At 39.3% G+C, this 23,513-nt stretch overlaps 2 protein-coding genes across 4 annotated transcripts in view; one reads left to right on the top strand and one right to left on the bottom strand.

The window, feature by feature from the left end:
• Positions 1-316, bottom strand: part of FAM210A (family with sequence similarity 210 member A) — a 28,366-nt gene extending 28,050 nt beyond the window's left edge. The window contains exon 1 of the mRNA XM_059857676.1: positions 298-316. The gene's annotated coding sequence lies outside the window, so the exon portion shown is untranslated. The remainder of the gene's footprint in view (positions 1-297) is intronic.
• Positions 286-15,522, top strand: RNMT (RNA guanine-7 methyltransferase). Of its 3 annotated transcripts, none has more exons than XM_059857596.1 (11): positions 286-414; positions 1,740-2,000; positions 4,212-4,344; positions 5,801-5,923; positions 6,969-7,084; positions 8,037-8,218; positions 8,810-8,974; positions 10,100-10,217; positions 11,866-11,967; positions 13,403-13,436; positions 14,674-15,522. In XM_059857596.1, the coding sequence occupies exons 2-11, from the start codon at positions 1,770-1,772 to the stop codon at positions 14,709-14,711; spliced, it is 1,242 nt and encodes a 413-aa protein (XP_059713579.1). In that variant the 5' UTR covers positions 286-414; positions 1,740-1,769; the 3' UTR covers positions 14,712-15,522. The 3 variants fall into 3 exon arrangements, with proteins under 3 accessions (XP_059713579.1, XP_059713587.1, XP_059713597.1); XM_059857604.1 differs by lacking the exon at positions 286-414 and adding an exon at positions 1,033-1,088; XM_059857614.1 differs by lacking the exon at positions 286-414 and adding an exon at positions 1,157-1,297.
• The last annotated feature ends 7,991 nt before the right edge of the window (positions 15,523-23,513 follow it).

Raw genomic sequence — 23,513 nt, 5'->3', positions numbered from 1 at the left:
GCACCGCCACTAAGACTCCCTAACGCAAATCATCCGGCGCCAGCTCCAGGCGCCTCAAACACCTCCAGGGAGGGCGACTCCACCATCTCCATGGGCAACCTATTCCAACGCCTGCGCATCCTAACGGTGAAAAAGTTGTTCTAGTATGTAATCGGAATCTCCCCTCTCTCAGAGCAGGCACGTTGGAAGAAACTAGCCCCGGTCCACTGCACCCTCCTGCCAGCCAGTTGTAGAGAGCGATACGGTCTCCCTGAGCCCTCCGCTTCTCCAGGCTAAACAGCCCCAGCCGCTCCTCACAAGACTCCGCGCGCCGCCGTCTTTTCCCGCTCCCTTTCGCGCGGTCCCTCCCAGGACGTGACGCCGCCGTGGGAGTTCGTCACTTCCGCAAACAGGGATGGCGGAGCGTTGAGCGGGGTGAGTGCCGGGCTGGGTCCGTGCAGGGCCGCCCTCCCTGCCCGCGGGCGGACCGGCGGCGGCGGGGCCCGGGGCCCTCGGCCTCGCCGGACGGCGGGTCCGGGCGGGCCGCCGAGAAGCCACGGGCGCCGCCGCTCCGTTAACGGGAGCGGAGGCCCTGAGGCCTCCCAGCCGCGTCATGGGGGAAGGGAAGGAGGGAAGGAAGAAAGGAGGGGGCGGGAGCGTCCCGAGACCGGCGGGGCCGTTCCCACATCAGTCTAGGCGTTTTAAGCTCTCCGGCTGCAGAGCTGTTGCTTCCTCTGGTTGCCATCGCTAGTTGTGAAAGTCGGATCGTTTCACAATTTGGGCTTTCAAAACATCTTGGAATAGCCGGGTGAGGATAACGAAGGGTCTGCTGCTGCTTCGCAAACCAAGCACTTTGGTGCTTTGCAATAGTAGAAGAATTATTTTTGTAAGCCGTATTTTGAGGCCATTTGTATTGAGGAAAGCTGCTCTGGTGCCTCTGTGTAGTGGCCCACTCAGTGGATGTGTTTTGGCCCTCATTGGGAGGTGAGCCTGGATACGGTGGATTGAAATGTGATTTTTGAATTTTAATTTTTTTTTTTTTTTGTGATTTAGGCCACTGTTTCAGAGCAGGAGATTCCAAATTGCCCACTCCTATGCCTTGTTAAAAAGTAGGTGCTCTGCTTCCCAGTGCTGGTGTAAAGGAGGCTGGAGTGTGCTGGAGACCACATGAGCTTTGTAGCAGTTGTTTGCAGTCCTGCAGCCCCGTTGATATTTGTGAGGTGGAGATGTGGAAATACAGGTGCAACTGAATATTCCACATATTAATTAAGCTCAGAGCATAGTGGATATTCTTGGCAAACTGGAAAATCCACAACTGGTGAGAAAATTTGCTCACTTAAACTTATCTTGATCTTTTATTTGAAGACATCCATTTCAAAGCATATCAGTTTAAATAAGAAATTTACTAATTTGAGAGACTCTCTCTGTGTTTCTAAACATAAACTGATTTGTAGGTTACCTTTTATTTGAAGGGAAACAAAAAAATCAGTAACATTTGGCAGTTGAGTCAATAACGATATGTAAGAATGACTCTAAAATGAAAAGTAACAATTTATTTTAATTTGAACTTATTTAATGAGTACTTTTTAGTTCCACATGTTTTATTGAGCTGTCTTTATTAAACAACTGGTCAAATTTGAAGTCTATATGTTGCCTAGGGTGAAATACCAACATAATGTTTGAAAGTCATGATTGTAACCACAAGTAGATGAAATTTTCAGCACTGAAAATTCTTGGTGGTTTGTTTTTTTTCCTTCTAGATTTCCTTTCTGATCAGTGGACCAGTCAAAATGGCTGAAGTAACCAAGACAGAAGAAGAGCAAGTAGAGAAGAGTTTGGAAGAAGTGGAGAAAACACCTCATGCTTCAGAGTCAGCTTCAGGTGTCGGGTGTGAGGGCAATAATTCTGCTTCAGGTGCAGAGCAGTCCACTGAAAATGACAAAGAAGTTGATGGTGGTGATCAGGATGGCAGAACAAAGAAGAGGAATTTAGATTCTGAAGATGAACCTTCTAAGAAAGTTGTAAGTATCATTCATTTTGAGCTGTTTTCGAATCCTTGTTTCAAAGCCTTAGCTCAAGAAATGATTGAAAATATTTATGCTAGATGTGTGTGAGCCAGCACAAAACACCAAGCATGGAAATGTTTCCTGGGGAAGCAAGAGGTGCACGAGTGATGTTGGGCTTCACAGAGGAGAAAGAGGGCTGGCAATTAGAATGGTAATCTCAGCACATACTTAGTCTAATTCTAAGACTGTTCCATCCTCCATGTGGTAGCAGTCTGCTAAAGTAGTGTAGGATTTACTGGCTTTAGTCCAAGTTCCATATCTTGAACTCAGTTCTCATGTATGCTGTTTATCTGTGTGTTAGTATAGTTACCTGTGCTTGGGAAGTTCTTCCGTAAGGTATCTTTGTCCTTTTATTTCCCTGGTAAGGTACTGTGTAGTTTGCAAAACTCAACAGTCTCCATCCTCTGTGATGTAATTTCAGTATGATTTATTGGCAAAGTGAAGCAGTGAAAGACTTACAGGTGCTTCTTTGTATTTTAAGACTACAAAAGCAGCAGAAAATGTATGTCCTTTTATATGCCCACCTGGGAGGGTGAAAAGAGTAATGTTTTACATGATGCTGTCCTTTATTATGTATGAGCTTGTAGAAGCTGGTGCGTTAATATCCACTCTAGGTCATCCTTTTGGGATATTTAAATATGATTTGGGAATGTCTGACCTAATGTTTTGTTTATCTGCCCAGAATTTTCCCAGTATGTCAATATATGGCTTAGCAGTCTGGCAAAATAAAGGGTGTTGTTTGTTGTGGTAGAAACATTATTAACCCTTTCATCCTTTTAATAAGGGGGAGATAAGGCTTAGATGAACAAGAGGTACCTTGGGCTTGTGTAGCCTAAGGGTGGAGAGGGAGAGGTGACTGAGCATAGCTGCCACCATCTAGATGTTGTTGCTGATGGCTGTTTGCAGCTGAGATGTGTTAATGTTTTGTATGAGTATGTCCCCCACACTTGTCTGAGTCAGCTGTTCTAGCTTCTGTCACCTTCAGTGGCCATTCAGGGAGCCATCTGCGCTTACCCTGGAAAAGAATAGAAGTCGTCAAAGTAATTGTTAGTATCGGTCAGCCCAGTGTGGTAATAAACAGATGATGAGGTTAGAAAGATTTCAGACAAGTAAGGCTGTGTTCATTCTGAATGTTTCCAAAAATATATGAAACACTGAAGAATTCACATATATCAGCCAAACCTTCTTTTCCCTTGAGGAACTGCTGTTTGAATAGTTAGATGCAGGGATGTTGACTTCTGTAGTAAACTGTTAGGAATGCTTTTAATGGCTTCAGTCTGGTTTGTACTGATATTTCAAATGCTTTTGTACCTCATCGAGTTGATGCTGGTTGTGTCTGCTCTGTTACTGTGGATTTTACTTATAATTTATTTTCACTTCATGTATATAGTTGAAGAGTATTTTCAAGGAGAAGAAATGTTGGGAGCATAATGTCTGGATGTAGACTGCTTCTCTGTGTAACAGGGGAAAGAAGTGTCTTATAGTACTTAAAGCTAAGGCTGGACAGAAATCTCTTGGAGTATTTTGAGTTAAAGCTAAATCAGAGACTTTTCTACAACTAACTCCTAAGCATTATATGGAATATGTTGTCAAATGATTCCTCTCATTCCTTTATCATGGTCTATTTAAAACTCTGACAGTGGGGTCATCCACTTGGACCTTAATGTGACATCAGCCAATTGTCCTTTTGGTTAAATTGGCAGTTTATACACTTCTGTCAGATGAAAACACTGAAATTCTGAAACATGCTCTTTGAAGAGGCTCACAGTTCCTTGAGGAGGAACATCATCTTCTTCTGTCCCAGACTTTAGAAGAAGAATGAAACATGTTGTTTGAGCATGGCTGAGAGTATTAGAGAACTGAAAGTTTAGTATTTCTGTGAAGGAAAGGTGCTGGGCAATATCTATCATCCAGAAATTGCTTGAATGTGTGAACTGAAAAGGGAGTTAAGTTTGTGAGTGTTGCTGTGATAATTGAAGTACTGACATCAGTACCAGGACAGACATGGGAAATCTCTTTATAATGATGGTGCTCTTCATAGTATTGCTTGTTTGCCTTCTTAAATCCCTGAAGTGAACACAAGTGTATCTTGGTTAAATGACTAAGTAATAAAAAGAATTCGCTGCTTGAGTCTGTTCCTTCTGTGGTGTGATTTCCTTTCTGCAGCATGTGATTGGCCATGGGCAAGCTGTAGCTGCACATTATAATGAACTTCAAGAAGTTGGTTTGGAAAAACGTAGCCAGTCTCGCATATTCTACCTCCGAAACTTTAATAATTGGACAAAGAGTGTCCTCATTGGTAAGTTCCCTTAACTAATTGCTTTGATGTGAATAAAATGTAAGTAATTTTTGTATCAAAATGTAACTTTTTCTGTTTTCTGATGTTGAGTATGACACTTTGTCTCATAATACATAGTAAGTTTTTCAGCTGTAGTAAAATGTCTGTATTTATATTTAATTTGAATCTCTGTGATAGTGTTTTTTATTGTGGGAGTGCATATGCTTAAGTTTTAAAGGTCAACTGACTTAAAAAGTTCATACTGGAAACTGTTCTTCATGCCATTTTTAAAGAGAAAAGTACAGCTTTAAATCATAAAGACTTTCAGAGTTCTTAGATTCAAACAAGAACAGCTCAATGTATCTCGAATAATTTCTTAGGCATTTTCCCAAAGCACTTTCTGTTCAGATCCTGGTTAAGCAGTTCTGCAGGAAGCTTGAACACCTAAATTTTCTGTATTACCCATAGTCAGTGGTTGAAAAGATGGAAAGCTAAATGATATAGTTCTTTAAGAATCAGCAGGCTTTTATTTAAAGGCAAAGTCTGCTGTTCCACAAATTAATTCCAAATTGAGGAAACAAAGCCATCAGATATCTGCCAACAAAGAAAAGAATCATCAGCACAGCACCACAGGTTCATGAAGAGGGATCTGTGCCAGAAGATGTTGGCACCATTTGTCTTAGCATGCTGCTTTTTGTTGTGTTATATCAGAGCAGTTAGAAGCAATATTTAGATTTCTATAAAGCTGTTCCTCAAGCCTGTGTTGAAGCCTTTCTGTCATAAAGAATTTCAGCAGTGTGGCTTTATAGCAGTTGTATCAAAACATATTTCATGTCTCCTACTGTGAAGAAAAGTTGCTAGCATGCTGATATGTTTTACATAATATGCCAACATCAGTCAGAGCAGAAAGAATCTAGGCAGCCTCAAGGGGGAAGAAAAAATGTGACTGGTGTATGTAGGGTAGAAAGACAGCAAAGGACTAGCTACCATTATTGCAAAGCCTGGGAGAGTGAGTGAAAAACATTTTGTATTTTTGTGAGGTGACTGGGAGATGTTGTGGCTGATGCATTTAATTGGCTTTTTCTTTCTGCAAAAGGCTTTCCCATACTTTCAAGTAACATCTGCATTCATTATAATGCTAATGAAAGGGAAGCCTGTTTCCCTCCCCATGTCCAGGGTGGTTGTTTAGCCATGTGCAGTTTTGCCTTAGCCAGGGAAACAGTTCAGAACCTCAGTCAAGTTATATGCAGAGTGCATTAAACACAGAAAATATTAATCTTCTCCACAGTTTTAAAAGTTTGTGGTTCCTTTCATCCTTCTAGAAAGAAAAGAGATTTAAGTTTGTAATATTAAGATTTATAGGCGAAGTAAGGTCTGAGGTGGTTTAAAATTCTCAACTCCTTTTGGTTCTTTAGGCTTTTAGGTGCAATACACGTGCAGAGATGTGTTTATGTGCTCCTGGTTTTTATTTTTCTAGGTGAATTTATAGACCGGGTACGGCAAAAGAAGAGTGATATAACTGTTTTGGATCTAGGATGTGGGAAAGGTGGAGACCTACTGAAATGGAAAAAAGGCAGAATTAAAAAACTCGTCTGTACTGGTAAGGAGGCACGATAACTTTCTAGGGAAAGTACATCAGGTTTTATGGGAAACCAAGTACACCTCCAGTATTTTATTATTTCTTTCCAGACAATCAAAGAATGTAATGTATGCCTTTTGTGCAAAAAGTTGTGTTTTGTCTTTTAATCTGAAGATATGACTTGATTGCCAGCAGAAATGTAAGAATCATCAATATTTAGCTTTCATTTCAACTCTTAAATAAAAACTGGTATCACTAAAGAAAAACACCATTGCCACAGGTTGCCTTAGGCAAAATGTGGCCCTGGAGAAAAGACTGACTTTTTTTATTTTATGTCTTTTCTTTCTTTTCTTCCACATCTAGTCTCTCGTAGTATTTTTAATTGTTCTGAAACACGTATAGGAGAGTTGCATTTAAAAAACCAAATAATCCCCCCAATGTTGTGAGAAAAAATGGTCTTGGGTGTTACAATCAACTACAAATTTTCTGACTCAGAAACAGGGAAGAGCTGAAAGCTGATTAAAAAAATTTCTGGTTTGAATAATTGGCTTATATGTTGGGAGAATGATATCATCTTCCCTTTTCTCAGAAAGTATCCCAAGGATAATCAGAGAAATAATTATTTAACTCCAAATTTAATTAGGTACTAAAATTCCCCAAAACTCTTTCAGTGGGAATTATTTTATGTATTTCGCATTTTACAGTTCTTTCTTGCATTATTCAGTGGGCACCATTCAAATATATTTAACCAATTTACTTACAAAGTTCTTAGGTAAACTTATTGCATATTGTCAGAAACTCAATGACTGAGAAAGAAGCAGTCTTAGAATTTAAAAAAGTTCCCATAATGTGACATATCAAAAATGCATTTCAACATGTTTTACAATTTTAAGAGTATTAAGAATCCCAGGGAGCTGAGCTGTTTTAATAGAACTGAAGTTCATTTGTTTTATCCTGACATATTGTACCTTCTGTGTTCCAGTAATCATTCCAGCTTTCTTGTCTGGAGCTGTGTACACACTTTTAAAACTTTCACTTAGTATACTTAATTTATTTCTGTATATAGACATTGCTGACATTTCTGTGCAACAGTGCAAGCACCGCTATGAAGAAATGAAATCCCGATGTCGATATAATGAACATATTTTTGATGCAGAATTCATACAAGCAGATAGTACCAAGGTACAGTTCCTGTGTTTTTGTAATATTTTGAAGATTTAATGTTCTCTATGGTAGTGTTGTAACAATTTGGGTATATACATTTTTAAGGTTGGATTATTGTACTGCCAGCAGAATCAGCCATAGGGGTTACTGGAAGGCTGCTTAAGATCTACTTTGGTGCATTTTGCTGCTGTTGTACAGTGTAACATTCCTGAAGCTTGAATGTCTTTTCCAGATAGTAAATCTGGTGCTTTCACTATCTTTTACTTGACAAGAGGAGCAGAATTTGTCTTTGGAGTTATGTGAGACGGCATGGGATGTTGGAAACTATTTTGGTGAATGCTGGAATATATAAGGGACCTCTTCTGATTTAGCTGATTTAACACTTAGAATTTTTTCTTTCTATTGGCATTTTGGTTACTATAATAGGTACCTTTAAAACTACCTCGACTTGTGTGGTAGAGCAGGTTTCTTAGACTGTCTGGAGGCGGTGGTAAATGCATGGCTGAGGCTTAGGAGATAGTCTTGTAAACAGAACTGCGTTTGCTTCCTAGAAGTGCAGGCTGACAGTGCCCTGCTGATAGCGGCTGAGACAGAACCTGCCTGATTCCAGCATATCTGTGGAAAAGCTGAACTTGTTCTCAGCCTTGCATGAAGGGTTTTCTTGAATTCTTGGTTGCCTTTCCTTCTTCTAAGAAATAGTCTGTTGAAGGTTCATGTCATCTCTCTCAACTTGGGGGAGAGAAAAGAGAGACTTGTCTGGGAAAGAAAGGGATATTTTCATGTTGCTATTACCGCTCAGTCTTAGATGCATATGTATTTTCTGTTGCATGCTTCATTCTGTCTGTCCTTGTACACAAAAGTTAATTTCCCTGACTTTGGGTCTCTATCATGAATGTAGTATATTTTTTAGGAGATTTAAGTGAATCATGCTTGTTTCTGTAGGTTTTTTTTTCTTTTTTATCTCTTGCAGGATCTCCTGTCTTCCAAGTACAACGATCCAGATATGCGCTTTGACATTTGCAGTTGTCAATTTGTTTACCACTATTCATTTGAGACGTATGAGCAGGCTGACATGATGCTTAAAAATGCTTGTGGGAACCTCTCTCCTGGAGGTTATTTCATTGGCACAACTCCAAATAGCTTTGAACTCGTGTAAGTACTCTTGTATCCTGTTAGTCTTCCAAAACTCTGTGAAGCATTGTTTAGTGATAGATGTTCTTACAGTGCTCCAATATGTTTGTGCAAACTAAAGCAACTTTTTGCAACAGTTTTGGATTCTAATAAAAAAGAGTCTCACTCATTAACTTGACTCAAAAAGGTAAAGCAGTATTTGTCTCATGTCTTCATGGCTCTTCTGTTAGAGAGTACAGGTCTTCATATACTTCATCCCTCTATCATGACTTTAATAGTGTCAAAATTTCCACAGCCTGGAGAAAAACTGTCAAGGTTTTGTGGTTGTTTCTAGAAGCCTGTCTTGTCCATGCAGATTGTCTGTGTGTCTGGGCTAAAGGTTCATCTTCTCGGTCCGTTTTGTCCTTAGTATGTTGTATGGGAATGATAACCTGTTAAAACCCAGTATGCTGCTTCATTTCATTGTTTCAGTGCCTTATGAGAGAAGGGAAGTGGGAAACTAGGGAGATCAATGAGTATTACTGGGAGAAGTACTTTCAGGCTTCTTATGTGTAGTTTTCTCTGCCTGTTCAATACTGGTCAATAAATGTTTGTTTATATCTCATTCTATAGAAAGAGACTCGAAGCTTCAGAAACAAATTCATTTGGAAATGATGTGTACAATGTAAAATTTGAAAAGAAGGGAGACTATCCTTTATTTGGCTGCAAGTATGATTTTCACTTGGAAGAAGTGGTTGATGTCCCTGAGTTTTTGGTTTACTTTCCCTTACTGGAAGAGTAAGTTAACTTTTAAATTTATTATACAATAAAAGCTGTGGAACATAATAAACATTTGTTTAATTTTTATGTCATTGCATAATGCTTGCAGAAAATTATATTTTGGCTTTCTTACTTTATTTTTCCGTTCTTAATTTTTTGTTGTTGCTTCAAATACAGAGGTTTCTTGCATTTCCATCCACAGCTGTAATCTGTCCAACTATTGAAGGTGCTCTGATCAGAAGCTGTGAGGACTTAAACTATGTCTCATGAGGGACCATCTGGTCTGATATATTGGATCTGTTGGCAAACCTTTAAAATTACCAGCTTTTTCTTCTTTAATTATAACTTTTTGAGGTGTTTCTTTCTACCCTTTTTTTAGTCTTTCAGTTCTTTCTTGTGCATCATCTTCATCATGGTGCCTCTTTCTTGTCTTCTTCACCTTTCCTTAGATGTTCATAGGATTTTTGCTATGAGGAATTATTTTCTTCCTCCAAATGATCTTCATCTGTGAGCATATATTTTGCTGTTACCTCTGTGTGACCTCAGATTTGGTTTTCCCAGCTGTATCCTGAGGTACAGACAAATCTTTCCCTACTGGGTTTTTTCCTGCTATTCAAGCTCAGTATGGTTAAACAGTATTAAGCTTTACCTTCAAGCCTGTTCAAGAGCTTCATTTGTAGTTGTCTCTGAAAAATAACAGCATCTGTCACTGACAGCTGTAACTTCAGTGTTGCATGTCCACGGTGTCTACATAAAATTGAGATGTAAGCCACTGAATACAGTAGAAAGAAGTTCTCTAAATATATTCATAATATCTGACGTGATAGATACTGCAGGGAAAACTGTAGTCTTTCTGGAAGTCCACATGGAACTTCTATGTTTCAGGAGAAGAGACATTTTCTATTAAAATGTTGTAAATTACTTCTGTGTAGATTTTTGTTGTCGTAATTAAAAAAAATAAAACTTCAATTTGTGTTGGAACTGCAGCTTTTTTCATCTAAATGTCTTTACTAAGAAAAAAAGTTGTAAAGGGGTGTTATTCTAGTGAATACCATAAGATGTCACTATGGCTTAAAATTGTTCCTTTGAAATAAAGCTACAATAATTTTGTGGCTTCCCTAATTAAGCTTGTTATTTTGACAGAATGGCAAAGAAGCATGGTATGAAATTAGTCTACAAAATGACGTTTCGGGAATTCTATGAAGAAAAAATCAAGAACGAGGAGCATAAAATGCTGTTAAGGAGAATGCAGGCCTTGGAGGTAAATTTGGAGTTGATTTGTTTGTTTTTAATAGCAATTTACATCTTGTTAATTTTTGCACAATAATTGAAATTCCCTTTTTGAACATTTTACAATTAATTAAAGGTCCACCAATAGAAAGTATTTAGTTCCTGGTGCTGAAAGTGTGACTCTGGTTATTGATCTTGACTGGCTGACAGACACCCACTGACCTGCACTCTTGTTCCCTCTTCCCAACAGGATGGGGGTAGAAAATAGAAAGAAAAACTTGTGGGTCAAGATAAATTCAAGGAGATTGCTTAGCAATTACTGTCACAGACAAAACAGACTGAACTTGGAGAAGGTTAATTTAATTAATTGAAAAAAAAAAAGTAGAAAGGTGAGAAACATGAAAACCTAAAGCCACCTTTGTACCATCCAATGCTTGTTCCCAGGCTCAGCTTCTTTTGTTCACTCCTGACTTTTCTACCTCCTCTCCTTTCCTCTGCATGGGAAGGGGGATTTTGGTCCGTTTATAACACTTTGTTTCTGCCTCTCCTTCTTCCTGTCACTCTTCTCTTGGTCCAGCACAGGTACCACCCAATAGATGATTCAAGTTTTGAAGATAATATTTCAATATTGAGGCAAGATTCTGTTCTTGTGAAGTAGGAAACAGAAGCCCAAGAGTCATGCCAAGTGTCAGATAGTGGCGATTGTAATCCATTTCTTTCTCAGCAGAGAGACTGAAAGCTGGATCTTTGTGCAAGGAATATTGGCTGAAAAGACAGAAAGGAGTCTTTGTAGGAATAAAAGGACAGTCTGTGTCCATAGAAGAAAATGTAACTGAGCGTATGTTTTTGCCCAGGATTTTTGCATTTTTTGTTTATCCTCCAACTTAACTTTAACAGCTTCAGAGAATCTTTTCCAGGCCACCTCTGAGGCTTTGGTTTTACTTGCAGTTATCTGTGCTTCCCTCCTCTTGCAAACAGTAGAATTCTTCTGCAGAAAACTCTCAGATCAACTATTTGGTGACTTACTCAGCTGAGTCAGACTACAACTTGACTGCACTTGTTGACTCTAAGTGATGGTGCTGTGTAAGGGCTCACGCTGGCAACAGCACAGAGACACAGCCTTTGACTCGCCATCTTCCTTCTTAAGAAAGAGAGAGTTGTCTTAAGGTAGTGGCCACTTACAACTGAGGACTGCATTTTTACAATCAGATTTATTTACACAGATCACTAGTAACTGGGATCCTTAATAAGTACGTCTTAGTTTTGAAGAACCTGTTACAGCTTATGTGTTATTGAAGTATTTAAGTTGTTCTGCTTGAAATTGTGGTTGCCCATTTCTTAGTACTTCTGCTGAAGGGTTGCTGGTATAGTTGTTCTTCTAAAAGAAGGTATATCTGGGTAATGCTCATAATGAGCTGTACATGAAAGAGAGTGTTTATAGTTATTCAGTTTCCCCTGCTTTAGAGACATAAGGATAAAAATTTATAATTCTTGGGTGTCAGATTTTCTGGTAAGTAGGGAACATCAGACCTGCTCCTGAGGATGCTGTAAAGGAGAGATGTAAATTTTAAATATTTTTAAGACTTGCTGACTTCTGTCATGGACTGTGTTGTGACAAACCCTTTATTTTATGTGATTAATGTATCTCACTAATCAATGTTTTATTCTATGTTCTCCAGCCATATTCTACACATGGTGATTCCAGGCTTGTTTCTGATAAACCTGATGATTATGAGCATGCAAAAGAGTTTATCAAAGATGGCAAGGCAAAGTTACCATTGGTAAGTTTCTTCATACTTCATTCACTAGAGATAATGGTGTCTTAAAATTGAGGTCCTGATCTTTTAAACTGTGGTGCCTTCTTCATTTCAACTGCAGTGAAGTTGGTATGAGTGTCTCTTTGCATGTGAAAAATCATAGAGCTGCAGGGCTGAGGGGTTCATCTAACCTATATCCCATACTCAAAGAATCAAAGGCACCTTATTTGGTAGCTGTTAAGACATTTGTAATAATGCAGAAGGGAAAGGATATTTTTTCCATCTTACTTGACAGCTCTTCTTTCTAACTATTCTTAATTTGAGGAGTTGTCTTATATGTCTGTATCTTCACAATACTGATTTAAAGCATTAATTCCAATCCTCTGATGGGAGACTTCAAAGCTTTCTTCATAGGACTGTATATATTTGGAATCATTCTTTCCCTTTTCATCAATACAGCCTGAGGGTGGTCAGACTAAAGTTTTTCCACTTGGTTTTGTTGTTTCGTTTTTTTTTTTTTTTTAAATCATCGATTCATCTACTGTTCACATTCTGAATTCTTGAAAGATGTAGTCCTTCTACTGCATATATAAAAATCCTACATCAAGAGTGAAAAAAAACCTGCTCTTCACATTTGAAATTAGAAAATTTTGTAAAAGAAAAATGCTTGTTTTAAGAAATAGGCTTAAGAATGTGAGAACAGTCGAGTCAGACCAAACACATCTGTTGCCAAGTGATGCTTTAAAAGGTGAAGGTTTGGTCAGTGGGTAGCAGCATATGGACTAAAATTAAGGCCTCAGCGAGGACTCCTTGGATGGGGATGGAGTAGGCAAAGCAGAAAATCAGCTTCTTATTGTTGCCTTAGATTTCTTAAGTGGTGGGGTAAATGGCAGCAGCTTTTTACTCGTGAACTTGCCCTGCTTTCATCTGATCAGCTGAGCTGGGAATTTCTTAGGCTGGAAGGCAGGCTATTTTTCCAGAATGTGTGAGTGAGGGTGAGAGTCTCTTGCAAATAGAGACTGTGGGGTGTTGTTGGGTGGAGGCAGGCAGTGTTCCTGAGGAAGGTGGCAGCACCATGGTGTAAGGCCTTTTCCTGACTTCAACACAAATACTGGGCATCTCAGTCTGAACAGCACCTGGAGCCAGGTCAGGTCACACCGGTGGGTGGTGATGGACACAGTCATGCTCTGCACTGCAGAGGCATCCAGACCAACAGGCTGTTGGCCCATTCTCCTGTACCTGTTTAATTTAGGTGTGTTCCATTATCTGGATCTTCCAGTTCCCAACATCGTAGTTAGTGGAGTTGTAAATATCTGTGGTCTACAGTATTGCTTTCCTTGCCCCTAAATAGCCAGTCAGTGTGGGTGCTTAGACACTGGTCAGTGAAAAATTGACCTAAATTAGTGTTTTATTGTTTCCTTATTTTTTGTTGAAACTGGGTTTTTTTGTCCCGTTCTAGGGAACCTTGAGTAAATCTGAATGGGAAGCAACAAGTAAGTAATGGTTTTGAAAACACTATTGACTGAATGACTGCTTTGAAAAGTGTGTAAAATAACCTGTTAGTCATGGAAGAAAATCCAGATTTTAAATATAATAAGATGTTGTTATTTTTGTAATTCAGAATGTCTGTTTGTGGATTACGTGGTGTGCACATCTCAAGAAATTGTGAGGGAAATGCATAAGTGCAGCCAACCAGGATTTGTGTTTTTGCAGGCCATTATACTGATTGTGTTAGTAGTTTAAAAGCAAAAAAACGCTGTTTACTTCACAGTTGAGAAAAATCTTCACTCTGCTTTATTAAATTATTATCTAATTTTTGAATCCATGAATTATAAGATAGACATAAATTTCCAGCAATCTAGAAGTATTATCTCAATTAGCTATTTGAGAGGAGCTTTTTTATACAGTTTTATACCTTTTCATACCTAAAAACCAATTTATACCTTTAAAAGTCCAGTGATTACTGTGTTTCCTAAGTAGTCTATTTTTCCAGAAACATGTGGAGTATTGAGCTTCTGATAAGAGTAGCTTCTGATAAGCATAGCTTGTTCCTTACATGGAGCTTTGCATTGTTGCTGAGGAATGTCTGATAAGCTTGTCTTGAAAGATTTCCAAGTAGCTATGGCACCTCATTCATTAAAATAAAAGTTGAAATCAAGTGGAATTCTATAAATGTGGTCTCAAGTAACTGGTTTAACATATCTGTCTGGTATGGAGCACAGGAGTATGTGGCATACCTGGCATTGAATATATGCAAACTAAGTTTTCCAAGGATGCTGGTGTGGATTATATGAATATCCATTAATAGAATCATACTGTTCTGGACTTGAAAAAATGCTATAATTCCATCTTTGTCCATCAAAATTGATAATATGTATCATGAGTTCATTCACTTTTCAATTAAAAATGAAGTTAATAATCTCAACCCTGATTGTCCATTACTGCAAGTATGAAGGAGTCTTTAAACTTGACTCGCATGACTTTTTAGCTAATGAATGTTCATTATAATGACACAGTAATTTATGAATTTGATTCACATTTCTGAAAGCATGTAAAACTATGCTGAAATGGAATGCTAGAGTTACTCACTGGAAGATCATAAGATCTTTTGCAATTTCAATAATCTGCTGACAGGTTGTTTCGGCGTAATATCAAGCTGGTTACATTTTGAAAACTTAATTGAGTCACCAAGAAAACTGAAACTTTACATACTCCCATTTTCTTTTTTAGGTATCTACTTGGTATTTGCATTTGAGAAGCAACCATGAAACTTCACATACTGGATGCAGCAAGAAGGGATCATATCCATGTGCAAGTTGGAATGATCAGAAATCCATTGTGGCAACTATTTTTTTATTTTTTATTTTTTAATTATCAGACGTGTGCAGGACACTACCAAAAACTAGAGCAAGCTCGTGATTCAGAGTTACATTGCCTGTCTGTGACAGATGGACTTGTGTGTGTATATATAAGAAAGATTCTGAACCAGTCTTTTTAAGCATTTGTAAGCAATCTGCATGCTCTCAAAACCTGTGTTTGAACTCACACAACTTTGTTAGAAACAAATGTTCTGTTGGTAGAAGTATGTTTGTGATTACGAGCCTGACCCTGCACCTTCTGAAGTTGATGGAAGAACGTTGACTTCGATAATGCAGAATGAGGGCCTAAATACTGTTCTGCAGAGCTCAGTTAATTCATAATGAGATCTGTTCAGCATAGAGGGTATGTCTACATTGCATGCAGAGCAAAAACTACCCAAGTCAGTTTGAGAACCTCTGCGCTGTGCTCAAGCCTGCGTTGTAAATCTACCTTAGTGGTATTCATGGTGTATTTTACATGGTAAAATCCCATGATGTTCTTGTTTTTCCTGCTTGCTGATATGTAGTGTCACTTCATGGTGCTTTTAAGATTAAATGAGTTTGTTCTGTACAAAACTGCTCTGAAAGTACTCAATTTCTAATGTTATAAATCTTGACTTTGTTTTCCAAATATGGCTGTGCGGTAATCAGTAACAGCTGCTTAAGTTAGATTACTGAACATTTTTTATTGTATTAAAGACTCTCCTGACTTTTTAATAGTTTTAGTGTTTCTTGAAACTTACTAGACAGATCTTAGGATGTCTTTCTTTCTTGTTTCGTAAGATTCCAAACGGGCTTGGCAGTAGAATGAACTGTTGGTGGTGATGGGGACCTCGTTGCAGTCTTAAGGCATAAAAAACATGGTCATGTCATGGATCATAAACCACAAGGGGAACCTGTGTATTTTTTGAGGATTCCAGCAGTTCTCTCTGGAAGGGACGGCTGTGTATGTGCATACACACTCTGGTACCTGTGGGTAACAATCCCCAAATTGGAGACACATATTTTGTTTGGGAATGAAATCAAATGATACCAGTAGGAAGAACTATGCCTAACTACCATCATAACTTCTTGTTAGTCTCTTAGAGCTGGCTTAGGGGTTCCTATACGGTGTTAGCTTGACTTTCCATGTGCTTGTAGCCACCCATTACTTAAAAGGCCTGAACACTTCTTGTTTCTTCTCTCCAGTTTTGGGCTAACAGTAGCTGATGGCTGCTGTTGGCCAATAGATTTAACTTAGAGATGAAATGATGATGGTACATGAGTATTTTGAAAAGTTATAGCAAACCTAGGAGAGAACATTTCTGTTAAGACTTAAATGTTCAAATTATAAAAGTTTTTAGTTGTATTGCTTTCCCCCTGTAATTAGGTTGTACTCTTTCTTCCATTGTTGTACTCTTTCTTCCTCGTAGGTTGTACTCTTTCTTCCTTTTATTTTGTTGTCTAGAAGAACACTTGTAACCTTCACTGAAGCAGTAGAATCTGTCAGTTCTGCTGCTGAAATTAAGACAATAAAATGTTCTTGTTTGCTAGAATCAGTACTCATGAAACTAGCTAAAAATGATGACACTTTAGAAGTGCTGAAATGTTTCTTTGAAATTTGTGTGCATCAAAGCTAGTTTTGTTGGATTTCTTGTATCAAATTTCATTTGAAAATACATTGTTATGCTATTTTTGGAAGAAATATGAATAATAAAAACAGAGGGAGTACAGTGAAGTGTCTTTCCTCTTTTAAGTGAATCTTAACGTATCAGTCACGTAATCACATAATGGTTGAGTTCAGAAGGGACCTGTGGAGGTCATTTGGTCCAACCTCCACGCCCCCCAAGCATGTTCACCATCCAGAGCTGATTGCCAGGACCTTGTCCAGACAGCTTTTGAACAGCTCCAGTGGTTGGGACTTCACAGTCTCAATGAGCAACCTGTGCCAGTGCTTGGTCAGTCTTGCAGTAAAAGTATCCTGGTGTTCAGAGGGAATTTCCTGTGTTTCAGTGTGTGCCCATTGCCTCTTGCCCTGTCACAGGGCACACACAAAAGACCCTAGACCAGTCTTTACAAGCTCCCTTTTGGTATTTGAATGCATTGATAAGATTATTGCCCTGAGCCTTCTCCTGGCTCCAGATCTCCCAGCCTTTCCTTCTATGAGAGATGTTCCAAGACTTTGAATGCAATTAGACCCAGTATCAAGTCCTGGCATACACTTTTGGTGACCTCCAACTAGACTTTGTTTCACTGATCACCTCTCTCTGGGCTGGCTACTCAGACAGTTAGCAATTCCCCCTCACTGTGCATCCAAGATGGATGCAAATAGAACCTCCTTAATATCAAAGCAGACTATCCAGTGCTTTTCCATTGTCAAGCCATTTATTTTCTCATAGAAGTTTGTGCTGTCAGTTAAGCATGACTTCCCTGTGATGAATCCATGCTGACTATATCTGATAATTTTCTTGTCATTCATGTGCCTGGAAATAATTTCCAGTATCTCTTCAATCACCTCATTGAGGTGAGGATGGTACTGTAGTTCCCTGGATCATTTTCCTTGACCTTCTTGGAGATAGGAGCAGCATTTGCTTTCCTCCAGTCTTTGGACACTTCTTTGAGTATTCAAAGATCCTCGAGAGTGGACTCATACTGATAGCTGTCATCTCCCTCCATACTTGTGGGTGTATCGCATCAGGGTTCATGGACTTACACATGAACTTGCTTAAGTATTTCCTGACCTGAGCCTTTTCAACCAAGGACACATCTTCCTTGTTCCAACCTTTCATTCTGGTTTCTGGGCCTGAGATTCCTGAAAGGCCATTGTTCCTTGTAGAGACAGAGATGATAAAAACATTTGGGATGTCTGCCTTTTCCATGCTATGTGTCACAAGTGCCCTACCCCATTCTGCACTTTTTTCCCAGTCTTCCTTTTTTTTATCCATAGACTTATAGAAACTCTTGTTGCCTTGGAAATCTCGGGCCTGATTTAATTCCAGGTGGGCTTTTGGCTCTCCTGACTGCATATTCCTAATAGGTTACCGTCTGTCCTTCTTCCCTCTATATACTTTCCTCTTGTGTCTGAATTTAGTCAGGAGCTCCTTGTTCATCCACACAGGTCTCCTGGCATTTTTGCCTGACTTCCATGGGGATAGACCTCTCTTGATCTTGGAGAAGGTGATCTTTGAATAATAATCAGCTTTATTGAACCCCTTTCTTCCGGGGCATTATCCCACCAGATTCTACAATGCAGACCTTTGAAGAGGCAAACATCTGCTCTTCTGAAGACCAATGTTGTGCTTGGTTTTTGCATTGCTAATGCATCTCAGGATCCTAAACTCCAGTATCTCATGCTCACTGCAGCCAAGGTAGCCTCTGACCTTCACATCCTCAACAAGCTCCTTATTGGTGGTATGAGGTCCAGCAGAGCATCGCTTTGGTTCCTCTACCACTTGGGTCAGGAAGTCATTGATGCTCTTCAGGAACCTTCTTAATTGCTTTTATCTTGCTGTGTTATCCCTTCTGTAGCTGTTGAGGACCAGGGCTGTAGATGTGAAGCTGCTTCCAGCCATAGAGAACCTCCTCCACTTCTCTCTGTTCAGTTGTCTTGTAGCCAATAACCACAATAATGTCAACTGTACTTGTCATCTCTTTAGTCCTTACTCTGTAAAAAAGTCTTCATTGCAGGGCTCCAGTCATGCAGGTCGTCATGCAGGCCATTTTTCTGTGATTCCAGCAAGATCATAGCCCTGCAACATTTCCTGATGAATACATGTCTCCCCAGTAGAACTGTATGACTTTAGAGAAGCAATTAAAGATGAGCAAAGCATTTAGATTCTCAGGACTGCTGATGAGACGTTGAAGATAGGGGAGTGCTAAGGTCATCTGAGCTGGATGATTTTTTGCAATGGAAGGCATTTGGTAATCTCCTGAATTAAGAAGTTGTTGGAGTGATACCTGGTGCTGCACCAATTAAGTGGTTCTACTTTCAGATTTACTTTACGCAATAAAGGGAATCAGAAATGGCAACTGAACTTTGTAGGTATTTTGTCCCCCCTCCACTAGGTGGTGAGATGTAGGAGTTGGGAATAGGAGCTAGAAAACATTGCAACCTTTTCCTCTAGTTTCTTCCCAAATGGCAAACAGAACTGTGTGAGAACTGTAACTAAGTGGGTCAGCATGTAGTTGCTCGGCAGGGGGGGCAGCAGATCTGAGAAAATGTTTTGTGCTTAGGTTAAGTAGATTCCTTGCTGCAGGAAACACCTCAGCTTGCCATGAAAATGTATGTATGAAAATCCTGTATTAAAAAAGAGGTAATTGTTCCTTGTTTAGATACTCTGAAGCGATATAGCAAAAGCAATGAAATTAAATACTGTATTTGTATTTGTGGAGGATATGTGTTATATCAGTGCTATGTTGTAGAAGTTTGCTTTTACGACTTACACACCAGAGTGGTAGAAATTGCTGCAAAACACTTAAGCATGTGCTGTGTTTTATGCTTAAGTTTCAAGCAAATGCTTAACCAGTTGTGTTGCCTGGAAGGTATTTGATTGACTTTAGAAGATAGACTTTGAGAATGGTTTTGGTTGGAAGGGACCTTAAAAATCATCTAGTTCTACCCTCTCTGCTGTGTCCAGGAGCACCTTTCACTAGAACAGGTTGTGCAGACCTCCATCCAACCTAGCCTTGAACACTTCCAGGGATGAGGCACCCACAAATGCTTTGGGCAGCTTGTTCCAGTGTCTCATGACCCTCAAAATAAAGAATATCTTCCTAATACCTAATTCAAAAATACTGTCAGTTTGAAGGCACTTCCCCTTGTTCTTGTTCCCCTTGTTCCCCTTGTAAAAAGTCCCTCTCCATCTTTCTTGCAGTCTCCTTTTGGGTACTGGAAGGCTGGCTGCTCTAAGGTCACACCAAAGCCTCTATTCCAGGCTGAACAATCCCAATTCTCTCATCCTTTCCTCATAGGAGAGATGCTCCATCCCTGTGGTCAGCTTGGTGGCCCTCCCCTGGACTTGCTCCCACGGGTCATTGTTCTTCCTGTGCTGAGGACCCCAGAGCTGGATGCAGCACTGCAGGTGGGGTCTCACCAGAGCAGAGCAGAGGGGCAGAATCCCCTCCCTCACCCTGCTGGCCACACTGATTTGGATGCAGCCCAGGATCCTATTGGCTTTCTGGGCTCCTAGCAGACCTTGCTGGCTCATGCCCAACCTCACCCAACAGAATCCCCAAGTCCTTCTTGGCAGGGCTGCTCTCAATTTGTTCATCTCCCAGTCTGTATTGATACTGTGAATTATCCTGACCCAGGGGCAGGACTTTGCAGTGGGCCTTGACCTTCATGATTTTCTCACAGACCTACTTCTCAAGGTTGTCCAGATTCCTCTTGATGGCATCCCATCCTTCAGGTGTGCTGCAAATCTTACACGTTCTCCTGTTACAGCCCTTGAATAGTTTAATTTACATAATTAACATCTCAGTCCTTTGACTATGAGTGTTTTCCTTTTGAGTCATAATCTATTTAATAAAGCACTCAAATATCTATTTTTATGAAAAAGAGTAATTATATGATGTGTCCTAATTGCTAAGCTAAGTTTTTAAAGACATTGAAAAACATTAATTTCAGGAATATCCGGCTGAAGAGCAACAAGTGTAAAACATCTGCAGGGTAATTAAGGGGCTAATAATAAATCCATTTTTGCAATCCACTTATTGCCAGAGTAATAATGCTTCTGGAGGAAGCAGGATCTAATATCAAGCAGGATTAACATTAATCTTGTAATCTCAGTTCCTGGTGTTCTTTGTATGCCACAAATTAGAACCTATGTCTGTATGGAAATGAGGGAATGGATGTCTGTTAGTGCTACTTGTAAATGCAAATAAGCATCCTGATTTTTCAGGAATTTGAAGCACAAAATCAGGTCATTTCAGTGCCAAAAGACATGGAGACAAGTGTTTGAGTGGTTTTTGAAAAAAAAAACCTCACCTGAGATTTAAAGAAAAAGTCTGAAATCCTTTTGCTGATAACATTATGAATGCCGTGTACCAGACTAACTGTTACTAGAGTTAAGTTTTTTGCAGCTTCATTTTATGCCAGGTGAAATGGCTTTCTCTTTATCTCCCTTATAGCAAACCCCATCACAGATTTATGTACCACCTTGAATGTTTCTGTTACTTAGAGAACAGGGGTAAGGTAAAACAAAGCTAACTTGATCAATTAGGTTTTGCTGATTTGCAGGATAAGGTGTTTGAACATTTAAGGTCTGACTGAACTGTGCTGTTATTAGTTTAAGTCCAAGGAAAGGAATTTTTTTTAGGTCATTGGCCATATTTTTTCAATGGGCAGCTTCATGAGGGTTGGGCTCTCTCCCTTTGCATCTCACAGTATTCTATGAATTCACTGAAGTTGTGTTTCTGAAAGTCTGATTTAATCACTAATTGTGATTAAACTAGAAATGTACTGCTTTTAGCAGTGGCATGAACATCACCATGGGAGTTAGATTAACAATGTTGACATTGCTGGAGTCATACTTTCTCACTTGGTTCTTAACTTTTATGGCTCTCTTACAGTCTTGGAATAAGATCACTCAGCTGGTGACTTACTAACTCCCAACTAGTAACAGCTTCTCAGTTCGCACTCACTTCCAACTGGACAGTGGTGGAATTATTTAGACACCAGACACATGACTAGACTCTGTAGGTTTTAAACTACAAAATACTACATGAAATAATAAGCACAAAGAAAGCCTTGGTTTTTATATAAGATTTGGCTTTTAAGTCTCTTATTTTTATAGTCCAAGGAAGCTTCTCTGTGGAGCAGTAATTTTCTGGTAGCAGAATTATTCTGCATTCTTTGGTTCAAGTAGTCCTTTTCTTTCTTTAGTTCACTTTTCCACCTGCAGTATACATCTCTGCAACAAACCACTGGAACTGAAGCCTGCTTCTTTATAAAAGAGCTGTGAGCTGAACAAATAACAAAAATTACAGGGTTGGAAAATTTTGGCTTCTTTATATTTTATAAAAGATTTAATTAAGTATTTCTTCAGCTGGAAGCAATTCACTGCTTCCTCTTAACAGCAGTCTCAAGGAAGAAATGGGCTGCTGTTGAGTGTGCAGGGCACCCTGCACCTTCATTGTAATGGTGTATGTTGGATCTCTTAGAAACTGCAGGATCTGGGCTGGCTACCGAGAGTCTGAGCCCACAGGAGGCTTTCAGGCAAAACCATGGAATCCCAACTGTGGTAATCAAGAGGCTGATTACATAGTTTGTCTAATGCCCATTTAAGGTAAATTTGATATAAAATTAGCACAAATTGAGAGGACACTCCTAAGCTACCTCAAAGATATACCTCTCAATGGTTACATTAAGTATGTTTTTTTTTTTTTATTGTGGTTTGTATCACTAACTTGTGATGTGATATCACTTGCACATTTGATGCTGCATAGACAGGTGGAAGACTGGATTATCCTCTGAAGACCACTCCTTAAATCAGAAGACAATGGTTTTCTATTTTGCCCTTCCTGGATGGACATTGCCTTCACTAGGACTATGACTTTGTGCCTGAATAAAGATAAATTAATGTTTTATTTTAATTCAGTGAGAATATTCTGGCTATTTCATAGATACATAGATTGGTTCTTGTTAGAAGGGACCAATAAAGATCACCTAGTCATCACCTAGTCCACCCCCACTGCTGTGGGCAGGGACAGCTTTACTTGACTAGGTTGCTTAAAGCCCCATCCAGACAGGTCTTGCATACTCCCTGAGACACGACACACACTACTTCTGTGGAAAACCTTTTCCAGTGCCTCACCACTCCCACAATGAAAAATTTCTTCCTTATACCTAATTCAAATCTACCCTCCTTTAGTTTAAAACTGTTACACTTTGTCCTTTTGCTACAGGCATTGATAAAAAACTAATTTAACCTATTTTATAACCCCTCTAAAAATATTGAAAGACCTAATAATATCTCCCTGAAGCCTTCTTTTCTCCAGGCTCAAGGGTTTCAAGCAAAGCAGCAATATTCTATTGTATGTTTGTGGTGAGCTGATCCTGACTGGATGCTGCTGCCCACCAAGCAGCTGGGCAGGAGAGAGAAAATAGAGTGAAAGGTTTGTGGCTCAAGATAAGAGCAGGGAGAGATCAATCACCAGTTACTGTCATGGGCAAACCAGGCTTGACTTGAGGAAGTTAATTGAATTTGTTATCAACGTAAAATCAGAGTCAGATAATGAGAAAAACTGAATCTTTAAATAACTTCTCTCCTTTCTTCTTCCTGGCCTCAACTTTTACTCCTGAATTCTCTACCTCCTCCCATCCAGCAGTACAGAGGAAAGAGGAATAGGGATATATGGAAAGACATATTATAAAATTATGGTTTCTTTATGAAATTATTCTCTTGATGAAAATGGGGTTGCTGTTTTACTAATCACTAGCAATGTTTTAGGGGAAAAAAAGGCAAAAAAAGCAAGTTTTAAGTTTTTTCTTCTCAGAGGTCTCTGTCAGCTCCTGAGATAAATGGGAATGAAATGTGTAATTTGGCCACTGCCTTCAGTATTTTCATACACCAAGCAAAATTGTGCCCCTTTTTTCTGAGGAGTGAAGAGAGGGAAGAATGTCCTGCAGGTAGAAATCCATTAATTCTGCAGCATTTTAACCTGTCATTCTTGTGGCATTATATAATCTCAAGACAAAACAATGGAGTTTTCCAGTGATGTCACTTTTAAAAG

This window comes from Haemorhous mexicanus, chromosome 1 (genome assembly GCF_027477595.1).
Source record: "Haemorhous mexicanus isolate bHaeMex1 chromosome 1, bHaeMex1.pri, whole genome shotgun sequence".
In the NCBI taxonomy this organism is placed as follows: domain Eukaryota; kingdom Metazoa; phylum Chordata; class Aves; order Passeriformes; family Fringillidae; genus Haemorhous; species Haemorhous mexicanus.
This window is presented reverse-complemented; position numbering and strand designations above follow the sequence as displayed.

Coding starts and splice junctions, on each gene's coding strand:
- RNMT (XM_059857596.1), top strand. CDS start 1,770: ATGGCTGAAGTAACCAAGACAGAAGAAGAGCAAGTAGAGAAGAGTTTG. Junction 2,001..4,211: donor ATGAACCTTCTAAGAAAGTT/GTAAGTATCATT, acceptor TCCTTTCTGCAG/CATGTGATTGGCCATGGGCA. Junction 8,975..10,099: donor TACTTTCCCTTACTGGAAGA/GTAAGTTAACTT, acceptor TTATTTTGACAG/AATGGCAAAGAAGCATGGTA.